Genomic DNA, 13,400 nt, shown 5'->3' on the forward strand with positions numbered 1-13,400 from the left:
TGAAATACCACACAAACACACACAAAGCTCAGCATGTGATTTAGTTCTGTGATCTGAATCATTTTGCCAATATACATTATTTTGATCCTTTTGGACCTTTAGTGCCCCAATTGAACATTTTTTTGCACATTGATTTATTTGTGCATTTTTTCCACTCAAACAGCTTCTTTTCGCATTTAGGGTCTAAAGGACCTTTTGGGCCTCTGCCTATTGAGGCCAAGAGGCCTATTCGTGTGTGAACCCGCCAATTGCCGCTTGCGGCTATATTTAGGGTTCACACACGTAGTGTGGGAAACCTATTGTTATTGTTAGGATTTTTCTTCTTTCTTTCTTTCTTATTATTATTATTATTTTTCTCCGCATAAAACGCATACTGCAGCCTAGACCGTAAGGCCCAGGGAGACCAAACTTGGCAGACTGGTGTAGTCTGTTTGCGGGACCGTGCTTAAGTACAGACACCCAAATTGGCCTGATGGTGGCGCTATAGCGCAGCATTTTGCGTTTGGGTTCATATCTCCCACCCCGTAGGTCCTAGAAACAAAATTCCACTTCAGGTGCATTCCTTGGCTCCAGACAAACAAAAAAGCCTCAAGAACCATTAAGCTCCGCCTACTTAGATTTTTTGCTAATTTGCATAATATGCAAAACCTACTTTTTCCTACTACTCCTTGGTTTTTCATCGGATCACCACAACCTTGGTGTCAAAATATTCAGGAGAATCTCATTATCAATGTTGCTTAAAAACATTTTGAGATTTGCATACAGTCTGGTTGTCACATGTCAATCAATAGATCCAAGGCGTGGCCAAATTTACTTAAACAGCCATATCTCAGCAACGCTTTGACGGATCTTCATAAAATTTTAACAGTTGTTAGGGCACATGACTCCGAGGTCATAGGTCAAAGCTGGCCACGATTGTCCAATAGGGGGCGCTATAACATGGGAAAAACTGTTTCTCAGAAACCATTAGTCACATCAAGCCAAAACTTTACAGGCATCATCAGGGGCCCAAGGGATATCAAGACACACAATGATGACATCATCACTCAAAAAACATGGCCGCCATGAGCCAATTAATTTTTATTTGAATTAATTGGCCATTTGACAGACTTACCATTGGCCAAACAACATGAAACCTCACCACTGTGCATATCTCAGGACTATGTGTCATGCTGTGCAGTTTTAAAACGTTTGGCCACTAGGTGGCGCTATTTGTGAAAATCATGCATAACTCCTCCAAATTTTCACTTAGGAACATGCAACTTGTTTCGTTTTATTCCTTGCAGTAGACCTGACAACTTTGCAATTACAAGTCCTGTTAAAAAATGCATACTTTTGTCACATTCATCAATTGTTTGAAAATAGCTCTTTAGAAACTAGTCATAGGAATTTGATCCAATTATGGCAAAATTGCTATGAGCATAATCAGTAGACTCTGTAGGTAAAAAGTGATTAAAAAAATTTTGGATTTTTATTTTTCTGATTGGTTTATTTTCCCATTATATCATTGTGGCCATGCCATATATGACCTATATTGCTATAACTCATGAACCATGTATGCAATCAACTCCCAATTTGAAAGGCTTTTATATCCTGAAGTCCTTGTGAGGCATGCCAAGTTTTGTTCAAATTGGCCTGTCGGGGGCGCTACAGTACCCAAAAACCTAAGAAAACATAAAAACTCATGCTGCAATCTTGTTATGCAGAATACAGACAAGTAATTGGTCTTGTATGATCCAGATCAATAAGTTCTATAACATTGCAATTGCATCTTATAACAAAAAGTGCACTGCCTGACCAGAAATGAACCTTTTAATTCACCAAAATGTCATATTGCATTACTGAGATTAATGAGATATCAGTATGGTAGTACTTGGGCTCCATCTAGTGGCCATACATTGAAACGGACTGAAAACTATTGCTCACATGAAACACCACACAAACACACACAAAGCTGATCTCAGCATGTGATTTAGTTCTGTGATCTGAATCATTTTGCCAATACACATTATTTTGATCCTTTTTGGCCTTTAGTGCCTCAACTGAATCTTTTTTTTTACATAAAGTACACAGCCTGACCAGAAATGAACCTTTTAATTCACCAAAATGTCATATTGCATTACTGAGATTAATGAGATATCAGTATGGTAGTACTTCGCCTCCATCTAGTGCCCATATTCCGGAACTGACTAAAAACTATTACATCAAACACCACACAAACACACACAAAGCTGATCTCAGCATTGTGATTTAGTTCTGTGATCTGACTCAATTTCCCAATACACAATATTTTGATCCTTTTGGGCCTTTAGTGCCCCAATTGAACCTTTTTTTGCACATTGATTTATTTGTGCATTTTTTCCACTCAAACAGCTTCTTTTCACATTTAGGGTCTAAAGGACCTTTTGGGCCTCTGCCTATTGAGGCCAAGAGGCCTATTCGTGTGTGAACCCGCCAATTGCCGCTTGCGGCTATTTTTAGGGTTCACACACGTAGTGTGGGAAACCTATTGTAATTGTCGGGTTTTTTCTTTCTTCTTATTATTATTATTATTTTTCTACTGATAAAACGCATACTGCAGCCTAGACCGTAAGGCCCAGGGAGACCAAACTTGGCAGGATGGTGTAGTCTCTTTGCGAGACCGTGCTAAAGCACAGAGACCCACATTGGCCTGATGGTGGCGCTATAGCGCACCATTTTGCGTTTTGGTCCATATCTCCCAAACCGTATGGCCTAGAAACAAAATTCCACTTCAGGTGCATTCCTTGGCTTCAGACAAACAAAAAAGCCTCAAGAACCATTAGGCTCCGCCTACTTAGATTTTTTGCTAATTTGCATAATATGCAAAACCTACTTTTTTGTACTAGTCCCTGGTTTTTCATCGGATCACCACAACCTTGGTGTCAAAATATTCAGGAGAATCTCATTATCAACATTGCTTAAAAACATTTTGAGATTTGCATACAGTCTGGTTGTCACATGTCAATCAATAGCTCCAAGGCGTGGCCAAATTTACTTAAACAGCCATATCTCAGCAACGCTTTGACGGATCTTCATAAAATTTTAACAGTTGTTAGGGCACATGACTCCGAGGTCATAGGTCAAAGCTGGCCACGATTGTCCAATAGGGGGCGCTATAACATGGGAAAAACTGTATCTCAGAAACCATTAGTCACATCAAGCCAAAACTTTACAGGCATCATCAGGGGCCCAAGTGATATCAAGACACACAATGATGACATCATCACTCAAAAAACATGGCCGCCATGAGCCAATTAATTTTTATTTGAATTAATTGGCCATTTGACAGACTTACCATTGGCCAAACAACATGAAACCTCACCACTGTGCACATCTCAGGACTTTGTGTCATGCTGTGCAGTTTTGAAACTATTGGCCACTAGGTGGCGCTATTTGTGAAAATCATGCATAACTCCTCCAAATTTTCACTTAGGAACATGCAACTTGTTTCTTTTTATTCCTTGCAGTAGACCTGACAAATTTGCAATTACAAGTCCTATTAAAAAATGCATACTTTTGTCACATTCATCAATTGTTTGAAAATAGCTATTTACAAACTAGTCATAGGAATTTGATCCAATTATGGAAAAATTGCTATGAGCATAATCAGTACACTCTGTAGGTAAAAACTGATTAAAAAAATGTTGGATTTTTATTTATCTGATTGGTCCATTTTCCCATTATATCATTGTGGCCATGCCATATATGACCTATATTGCTATAACTCATAAACCATGTATGCAATCAACTCCCAATTTAAAAGGCTTTTATATCCTGAAGTCCTTGTGAGGCATGCCAAGTTTGGTTCAAATTGGCCTGTCGGGGGCGCTACAGTACCCAAAAACCTAAGAAAACATAAAAACTCATGCTGCAATCTTGTTATGCAGAATACAGACAAGTAATTGGTCTTGTATGATCCAGATCAATAAGTTCTATAACATTGCAATTGCATCTTATAACAAAAAGTGCACTGCCTGACCAGAAATGAACCTTTTAATTCACCAAAATGTCATATTGCATTACTGAGATTAATGAGATATCAGTATGGTAGTACTTGGGCTCCATCTAGTGGCCATACATTGAAACGAACTGAAAACTATTGCTCACATGAAACACCACACAAAAACACACACAAAGCTGATCTCAGCATGTGATTTAGTTCTGTGATTTGAATCATTTTGCCAATACACATTATTTTGATCCTTTTGGGCCTTTAGTGCCCCAATTGAAAATTTTTTTGCACATTGATTTATTTGTGCATTTTTTTCCACTCAAACAGCTTCTTTTGGGTCTAAAGGACCTATTGGGTCTATTGCCTATTGAAGCCAAGTGGCCTATTCGTGTGTGAACCCGCCAATTGCCGCTTGCGGCTATATTTATTATTATTTTTCTCCGCATAAAACGCATACTGCAGCCTAGACCATAAGGCCCAGAGACACCAAACTTGGCAGAATGGTGTAGTCTCTTTGCGAGACCGTGCTAAAGCACAGAGACCCACATTGGCCTGATGGTGGCGCTATAGCGCACCATTTTGCGTTTTGGCCCATATCTCCCAAACCGTAGGGCCTAGAAACAAAATTCCACTTCTGATGGATTCCTTGGCTCAAGCCAAGCAAAAAAGCCTCAAGAACCATTAAGCTCCGCCTACTTAGATTTTTTGCTAATTTGCATAATATGCAAAACCTACTTTTTTATACTAGTCCCTGGTTTTTCATCGGATCACCACAAGCTTGGTGTCAAAATATTCAGGAGAGTCTCATTATCAAAGTTGCTTAAAAACATTTTGAGATTTGCATACAGTCTGGTTGTCACATGTCAATCAATAGCTCCAAGGCGTGGCCAAATTTACTTAAACAGCCATATCTCAGCAACGCTTTGACCGATCTTCATAAAATTTTAACCGTTGTTAGGGCACATGACTACGAGGTCATACGTCAAAGCTGGCCACGATTGTCCAATAGGGGGCGCTATAACATGGGAAAAACTGTATCTCAGAAACCATTAGTCACATCAAGCCAAAACTTTACAGGCATCATCAGGGGCCCAAGTGATATCAAGACACACAATGATGACATCATCACTCAAAAAACATGGCCGCCATGAGCCAATTAATTTTTATTTGAATTAATTGGCCATTTGACAGACTTACCATTGGCCAAACAACATGAAACCTCACCACTGTGCATATCTCAGGACTATGTGTCATGCTGTGCAGTTTTGAAACATTTGGCCTCTAGGTGGCGCTATTTGTGAAAATCATGCATAACTCCTCCAAATTTTCACTTAGGAACATGCAACTTGTTTCTTTTTATACCTTGCAGTAGACCTGACAACTTTGCAATTACAAGTCCTATTAAAAAATGCATACTTTTGTCACATTCATCTATTGTTTGAAAATAGCTATTTACAAACTAGTCATAGGAATTTGATCCAATTATGGAAAAATTGCTATGAGCATAATCAGTAGACTCTGTAGGTAAAAACTGAGTAAAAAAATGTTGGATTTTTATTTATCTGATTGGTCCATTTTCCCATTATATCATTGTGGCCATGCCATATATGACCTATATTGCTATAACTCATAAACCATGTATGCAATCAACTCCCAATTTGAAAGGCTTTTATATCCTGAAGTCCTTGTGAGGTATGCCAAGTTTGGTTCAAATAGGCCGGTCGAGGGCGCTACAGTACCCAAAAACCTAAGAAAACATAAAAACTCATGCTGCAATCTTGTTATGCAGAATACAGACAAGTAATTGGTCTTGTATGATCCAGATCAATAAGTTCTATAACATTGCAATTGCATCTTATAACAAAAAGTGCACTGCCTGACCAGAAATGAACCTTTTATTTCACCAAAATGTCATATTGCATTACTGAGATTAATGAGATATCAGTATGATGGTACTTGGGCTCCATCTAGTGGCCAAACACCGAAACTGACTGAAAACTTTTGCTCACATGAAACACCACACAAACACACACTAAGCTGATCTCAGCATGTGATTTAGTTCTGTGATTTGAATCATTTTGCCAATACACATTATTTTGATCCTTTTGGGCCTTTAGTGCCCCAATTGAACATTTTTTTGCACATTGATTTATTTGTGCATTTTTTCCACTCAAACAGCTTCTTTTGGGTCTAAAGGACCTATTGGGTCTATTGCCTATTGAAGCCAAGTGGCCTATTCGTGTGTGAACCCGCCAATTGCCGCTTGCGGCTATATTTAGGGTTCACACACGTAGTGTGGGAAACCTATTGTAATTGTCGGGTTTTTTCTTTCTTCTTATTATTATTATTATTTTTCTACTGATAAAACGCATACTGCAGCCTAGACCGTAAGGCCCAGGGAGACCAAACTTGGCAGGATGGTGTAGTCTCTTTGCGAGACCGTGCTAAAGCACAGAGACCCACATTGGCCTGATGGTGGCGCTATAGCGCACCATTTTGCGTTTTGGTCCATATCTCCCAAACCGTAGGGCCTAGAAACAAAATTCCACTTCTGATGGATTCCTTGGCTCAAGCCTAACAAAAAAGCCTCAAGAACCATTAAGCTCCGCCTACTTAGATTTTTTGCTAATTTGCATAATATGCAAAACCTACTTTTTTATACTAGTCCCTGGTTTTTTATCGGATCACCACAACCTTGGTGTCAAAATATTCAGGAGAATCTCATTATCACAGTTGCTTAAAAACATTTTGAGATTTGCATATAGTCTGGCTGTCACATGTCAATCAATAGCTCCGAGGCGTGGCCAAATTTACTTAAACAGCCATATCTCAGCAACGCTTTGACCGATCTTCATAAAATTTTAACAGTTGTTAGGGCATATGACTCCGAGGTCACAGGTCAAAGCTGGCCACGATTGTCCAATAGGGGGCGCTATAACATGGGAAAAACTGTTTCTCAGAAACCATTAGTCACATCAAGCCAAAACTTTACAGGCATCATCAGGGGCCCAAGTGATATCAAGACACACAATGATGACATCATCACTCAAAAAACATGGCCGCCATGAGCCAATTAATTTTTATTTGAATTAATTGGCCATTTGACAGACTTACCATTGGCCAAACAACATGAAACCTCACCACTGTGCATATCTCAGGACTATGTGTCATGCTGTGCAGTTTTAAAACATTTGGCCACTAGGTGGCGCTATTTGTGAAAATCATGCATAACTCCTCCAAATTTTCACTTAGGAACATGCAACTTGTTCCTTTTTATTCCTTGCAGTAGACCTGACAACTTTGCAATTACAAGTCCTATTAAAAAATGCATACTTTTGTCACATTCATCTATTGTTTGAAAATAGCTATTTACAAACTAGTCATAGGAATTTGATCCAATTATGGAAAAATTGCTATGAGCATAATCAGTAGACTCTGTAGGTAAAAACTGATTTAAAAAATGTTGGATTTTTATTTATCTGATTGGTCCATTTTCCCATTATATCATTGTGGCCATGCCATATATGACCTATATTGCTATAACTCATAAACCATGTATGCAATTAATTCCAAATTTGAAAGGCTTTTATATCCTGAAGTCCTTGTGAGGTATGCCAAGTTTGGTTCAAATTGGCCTGTCGGGGGCGCTACAGTACCCAAAAACCTAAGAAAACATAAAAACTCGTGCTGCAATCTTGTTATGCAGAATACAGACAAGTAATTGGTCTTGTATGATCCAGATCAATAAGTTCTATAACATTGCAATTGCATCTTATAACAAAAAGTGCACTGCCTAACCACAAATGAACCTTTTAATTCACCAAAATGTCATATTGCATTACTGAGATTAATGAGATATAAGTATGATAGTACTTGGGCTCCATCTAGTGGCCAAACACCGAAACTGACTGAAAACTATTGCTCACATGAAACACCACACAAACACACACAAAGCTGATCTCAGCATGTGATTTAGTTCTGTGATCTGAATCATTTTGCCAATACACATTATTTTGATCATTTTGGGCCTTTAGTGCTTCAAATTGGCCTGTCGAGGGCGCTACAGTACCCAAAAACCTAAGAAATCATAAAAACTTATGCTGCAATCCTGTTATGCAGAATGCAGACAAGTAATGGGTCTTGTATGATTCAGAACAATTAGATAATTAACTTTGAAATGACATCTCCTAACAAAAAGTGCACTGCCTGACCATAAATAAACCTTGTAATTCACTAAAATGTCTTATTTGTCACTATAATATCAGTATGGTAGTACTAAATTCCGGAACTGACTGAAAACTATTGCTCAAATGAAACAACACACACTCATACACACACAAAGCTAATCTCAGTATGTCATTTAGTTCTATGATCTGAATTTTTTTTTTCCAATAAAATGTATTTTTGTCTTTAGTGCCTCAATGGCCTGTTGATTGGGTTCATCTATATATGCAGCAGTGTCCATGTCTACTGCCTGTTGGATGATCTGCTGATCTGTGGATTAGTCCTGAACTGTGATGATGTCCTAATTCTTCTGTGGACAGAATAACCTGAGTACTTGATTGTGTTGGTTTTGCCTGTATTGTAAATTAATGCTTTTCTGATCATATAAAATAAAATGCACGCTGGCCAAAAGGTCAAAATGTGCAAATCTGTCCTAACAGCTTTGTTAAACATTTCTATTCATCATTGATGACATGTGACACTAACTACACTGCACTGTATATACCAAAGACATACAAACCTCTTTCATGCAAAAAGTGTCAAAAGTTGCAAATTATTTGGCCAGTAGATGGAGCTGTGAGACAAAATTTGAAATGCACATATAGTTTTTAGACTTCTCCCTTCCAAAATACAGCACATTGTTTAAAGCTCAAAAGATCAATGTTTTCAACATTTCTCAAAGTTTTCTCATGATCACTCCTGATATGTGGAGGTGTTTTTATACTGGCTATGTGCACTAAGTATCTGCATTCAAGAGGCTTATTTCCAGAGGTGGGCTTTGCAGGTTCAGGAAGTAAAAATCCTCACCAGGATTTTGCTCAGGCTTCCTGGATTGTGTTGATTCCACATTTTACCTGGATTGCACTAATTAGAAAATCTAGCAAGCTTCAGTAAAATCCTGGTGAAGACTTTTACTTTCTGAACCTGTAATGTCCACCTCTGATTATTTCACCTCACATGCTCAAAGTTATTAAGGCCTTTGGTCCTGATAACTCAAACACACACATGTGCATAGCCATATGTGGACACTCATGCATACACGCACATAGTCATGCACATATATCCAGTGCACACACATGCACACTCACCAAGCCAGAAAGCCATTTACAAATAGGTTGATATATTTTCCTACATTTGCTCACTCAAAAAATATTATGCCATAAAGACATGCTCTTATATACTTTTGGTACTTTACATCTGGAATTATGGGTCTCCGTCATATATAGAAAATGGCAGTATGTGTGTTTGAAAAGCTGACTAAAATGTTGCATGTGAAATTGTATCTAACCCTAATCCCAATTTCCTAAAAACAACAAGTGTGTATGTGATTTTCATTTGCATAAAATTGTCAGAACATTATATATATTGACAAACATAATGCAAATATATTTTCATATTTGGGCTCTGTTTATTTGAGACCAATGCAAATTGTCAACACAAGAGAACCTCTTTATAAACATAAAATAAAATGTATTTTATTTATAACTGACAAAATCAACACAATGCAAATCTTTTGGTATTAAGTCATTGGTCAGTCCGCACTTGCGTTCAGCCTTCTCTCCTAGTTGTTACACTGAACATGAAAACAAATACATATACACAGCACACAGAACATACCCCAAGAATAATCAAAACACCTAACATATGAACCAAACAACACTAACAGAAATAACTGGGTGGATAAGGGTAAAGAAAAGGAAAGACATCAACAAGCAAAATCACTAGAGAAACCAAAGTCACACAAAGTACATCTAACAGAGAATGCAAAATACAGAGTACATACACACTAGTATTACAGACACAAAAGACCAAGATACCAAATAGCATACAAGCAAGAGGTACTTACAATAACACACCAAAAAAAAGACTAAACGCAAGACTTAAATACACTGACCAAACAAGGGACTTAACAAGACACAACAGAAAGCAATAACGAGGGGCAGAAAACAAGGCAGGGGAGTGAAGTCAGACAACTAGGAATTTCAAAATAAAAGACACAAACACAGAAGACATGACTGACAGGAGGGAGGCAGGACTGTGACATTCAGTCTGTTTATTTGAGACCATTTCTTTAAAAATATTGATCTAGATAAATATAATTAAAAAAATTAATAATAATGTATAGTATAACTATTGTAATAATCCCTCACTAAGGAGCTGAGGTGCCCTGTACTGGTTCACAGCAAATAAAAGAAACATCAGATAATAATACAGTCCACAGTAAATTTAAATTTTGTCATTATTGAGTTCAAAGCAGACCTGTAGTTAGTAATCACAATATGTGTAGACATCTATATATCTCTATGTGCAGTATGCAAGCAGGTTTACAAGCGCATGGGTCCATATCCCTAATGAGCAAGCCAGGGGCGACAGTGGCAAGGAAAAACTCCCTTGGCAGGATTAGGAAGAAACCTTGGGAGGACCAAGACTCAAAAGGGAACCCATCCTCCATTGGGTGGCCCAGCTAGTAGTCACAGTCCCTCCAATATGGAAGTTGAGCCTCAGGTAGGAAGGACTTGTGTGACTGAATTCTCCTGAAGAATCATCTGAGCACTTCAAATAGAGAGATAGTTAAGGTGCAGCTGTGACATTTAGAGTGAAGGTGTTTGTCTGATCTCTAAAGGAATATGAAATATGTTTAGCATACCTGCAGCAACACTTGTATCACAGACCTGTCCACCTTTTAATTCTGTGAGAGAGTGTATGCCAATCCACATGTGCTAGATGTGACATCATTGGTAGATGACTGTAACATGGTCCTACAGTGCACACTGATGAACCATTGATGCCATCAAGACCACATGCCTTGTGTAAGGGAACCCTCCATAAAGATCTGAGCACATCAGACACAGACATGGTTAATGTGCACCTGTCACAGTACAATGGTAGTTTAACTTTACATAAAGATATGTTTGTCTCCAAATTACAATAGAACATCTTACCTGGTGAACGCAGCAGATACCAAATCTGTCCATCTCTGTAATCTGTGATAGCATGCAAGTCATTCCATATGTGCTTGATGTCACATCCTTGATAGTTGACTGCAACTTGTCCCTGGCCTTTTCGAAGGACATTCCTGGCTTTCCTGTATGACACCAGGTTCCCAGAGATGTAGGCAGCACTGACCACTCTTTGACCAATAGCTCCAGCCTTTAATCAGGAATTTTGGTTTGTGCAGGATTAGATGTGAAGTTAAATGTCCATGTTTATTGCTTGTTGGAAACTGTATTACCTGTGGATTCAGTCCTGAAGTATGGTATTTGTCAACAGTCCTTTAACAGATGATTTGAGAACTGTTTTGCTTTGTTAAACATTTGGCCTGTATTTTATATGAATACCTTTATATTTCATAATAAAATAAAAAAATAAAATAAATAATACATACAATAAAATAAAATGCTGTGAACCAGTTAATAGGGCACTCTCAGCTCCTTAGTCTGTTCCCACAAGAGGCCGTCCAGATAGTTTACCCCCTGTATCCCCCAGCCCCCCACATCGTGGACGCTTCAATTTGTGCCTGACTTAATCAAAAGTTTTAGTTCAAAGTGTCACCAAATTGTCAGTAAAGTGTCAGCAAACCGTCAGCAAACGTTAAGTACCTGAAATTGAAGATTAATGAAAACAATTCAGTACAATACATTCATGAAAACTGAAATATGTTGGCATAACAGAAACACTGACATCTTCTGCAGAAACATCTTTGATATATACATGATCAATCAAAGTGCCATATTCAGTTGTTGGTTCTCTTATAACCTGAGTAAAGCCATGGAGTTGCATAGTATTACTGACTGTACGTGTTACAAAAAGATTTTCATTGAAATCTCCCATGATCACTTTTCTTCCTGGGAATCTGTCAATATGAGAAATCAAGTGTATCAGGTTATTTTGAAACATTACCAGATTGTAGGAAGGAGGTCTGTACAGAACTGCCACTGTTGTATTCAGCTGAGGTAGGATGAACTGCAGGCATTCAATGTTAATGCATGGTAAATCAACAATACTACAACCAGTATGTCGTTTATAATACACACCAACACCACCATGTTGTCGATCCTTCAAGTCAGCAAACATCACCTGACTAGTGTCATATGAAAAACATCTGGGTTTACTATAGAATGTAAATTCAGATAATTCAATATCAATGTTGCAATCATTTGGTTGTAACCAAGTTTCTGTCACACAGATAATGTCAGCTTCCATGTACCTCGTATCATGTCTCAGGTTTTCCACATGGCATGTTAGTCCTTCAACATTGTGCAGAAGAATCTTGTATGACCCACAGGGAGGTGGCAGCTCTGTCACTGGTTCAATAAATAGAGGCATGTTATGTAATGACTCCTCAATGTCTTCTTTTGCATAAATAGCACTCTCTTTGAAATCTTTTATCTTAAGCCCTTCCAAAGATGTTACACGACTCAAGGCCACATATGCTTGTCCTGCTGCAAATATCTTTTTTAGTGACACAACAGCTTTTTCCACAGTAAGACCTTGTACTTTGTGAACAGTGCAAGCCCAAGCTAATTTCAGGGGAAACTGTCGTCGCATTCCACCACTTTTTGTCACTCTTTCTTCTTCAGGGAAAATAGGAGTGGCTTTTTCAAATCCTGGTTTTAAACAAGGATGTTTTGCTCTTAATTTATTTCCTATTCTTTCATTTTCAAATGTGACATATATTTTGGCTGGAAAGTCATCTTCAGAATCAAAACACACTTCAGCAACTGTACCAAATGCACCGTTTACAAGTCCGTCTGCCACATCAATGTTTTTAAGAAGCATAACATGAGCATTTACAGCGATATGAAGAGATTCTGGTAAAGACGTGTGGGTAGTATGAACATGATGTCCATGCATTTTTTCCAGCCGACCTGTTTTTGCAACCTTTTCAAAGTCCTGTGCATGAATGATAGTAATGTCTGCACATACCTTCTTCAACATATTTGCATTGTGATCATCCACTTCAGCATTTGTTGCATAAATATACAGAGCAGTACTGTCCAGTTCATCACCTTCACCACCTGTTTCACATAATTTCAACATATTCACATCGTGTTCTGACAAATTATCTTGTCTTTTGTGTTTTCTTAAACGACTCAGTAACTGAGCAAACTCCATGTTTTTTTGTCTCATGATTCGCGAGAGCTCAACCAATGCAAAGTGGTTCTGCCACAGATTTACACCTTTAGGCTCAGTGTATAGAGAC

General features: G+C 38.2%; 2 protein-coding genes across 2 annotated transcripts in view; both read right to left on the minus strand.

Moving 5' to 3' along the window:
- LOC143492533 (uncharacterized) overlaps positions 1-13,400 on the minus strand; it is a 695,466-nt gene that overhangs the window by 338,946 nt on the left and 343,120 nt on the right. The gene's annotated exons all lie outside the window — the stretch shown is intronic.
- LOC143492529 (uncharacterized) overlaps positions 12,987-13,400 on the minus strand; it is a 147,689-nt gene continuing 147,275 nt past the window's right edge. Inside the window, exon 10 of the mRNA XM_076990857.1 lies at positions 12,987-13,215. Coding sequence (XP_076846972.1) covers positions 13,129-13,215 — 87 coding nt within the window. The 3' untranslated portion in view covers positions 12,987-13,128. The remainder of the gene's footprint in view (positions 13,216-13,400) is intronic.

The sequence above is a fragment of the Brachyhypopomus gauderio genome, unplaced genomic scaffold, assembly GCF_052324685.1.
Source record: "Brachyhypopomus gauderio isolate BG-103 unplaced genomic scaffold, BGAUD_0.2 sc78, whole genome shotgun sequence".
Classification (NCBI taxonomy): domain Eukaryota; kingdom Metazoa; phylum Chordata; class Actinopteri; order Gymnotiformes; family Hypopomidae; genus Brachyhypopomus; species Brachyhypopomus gauderio.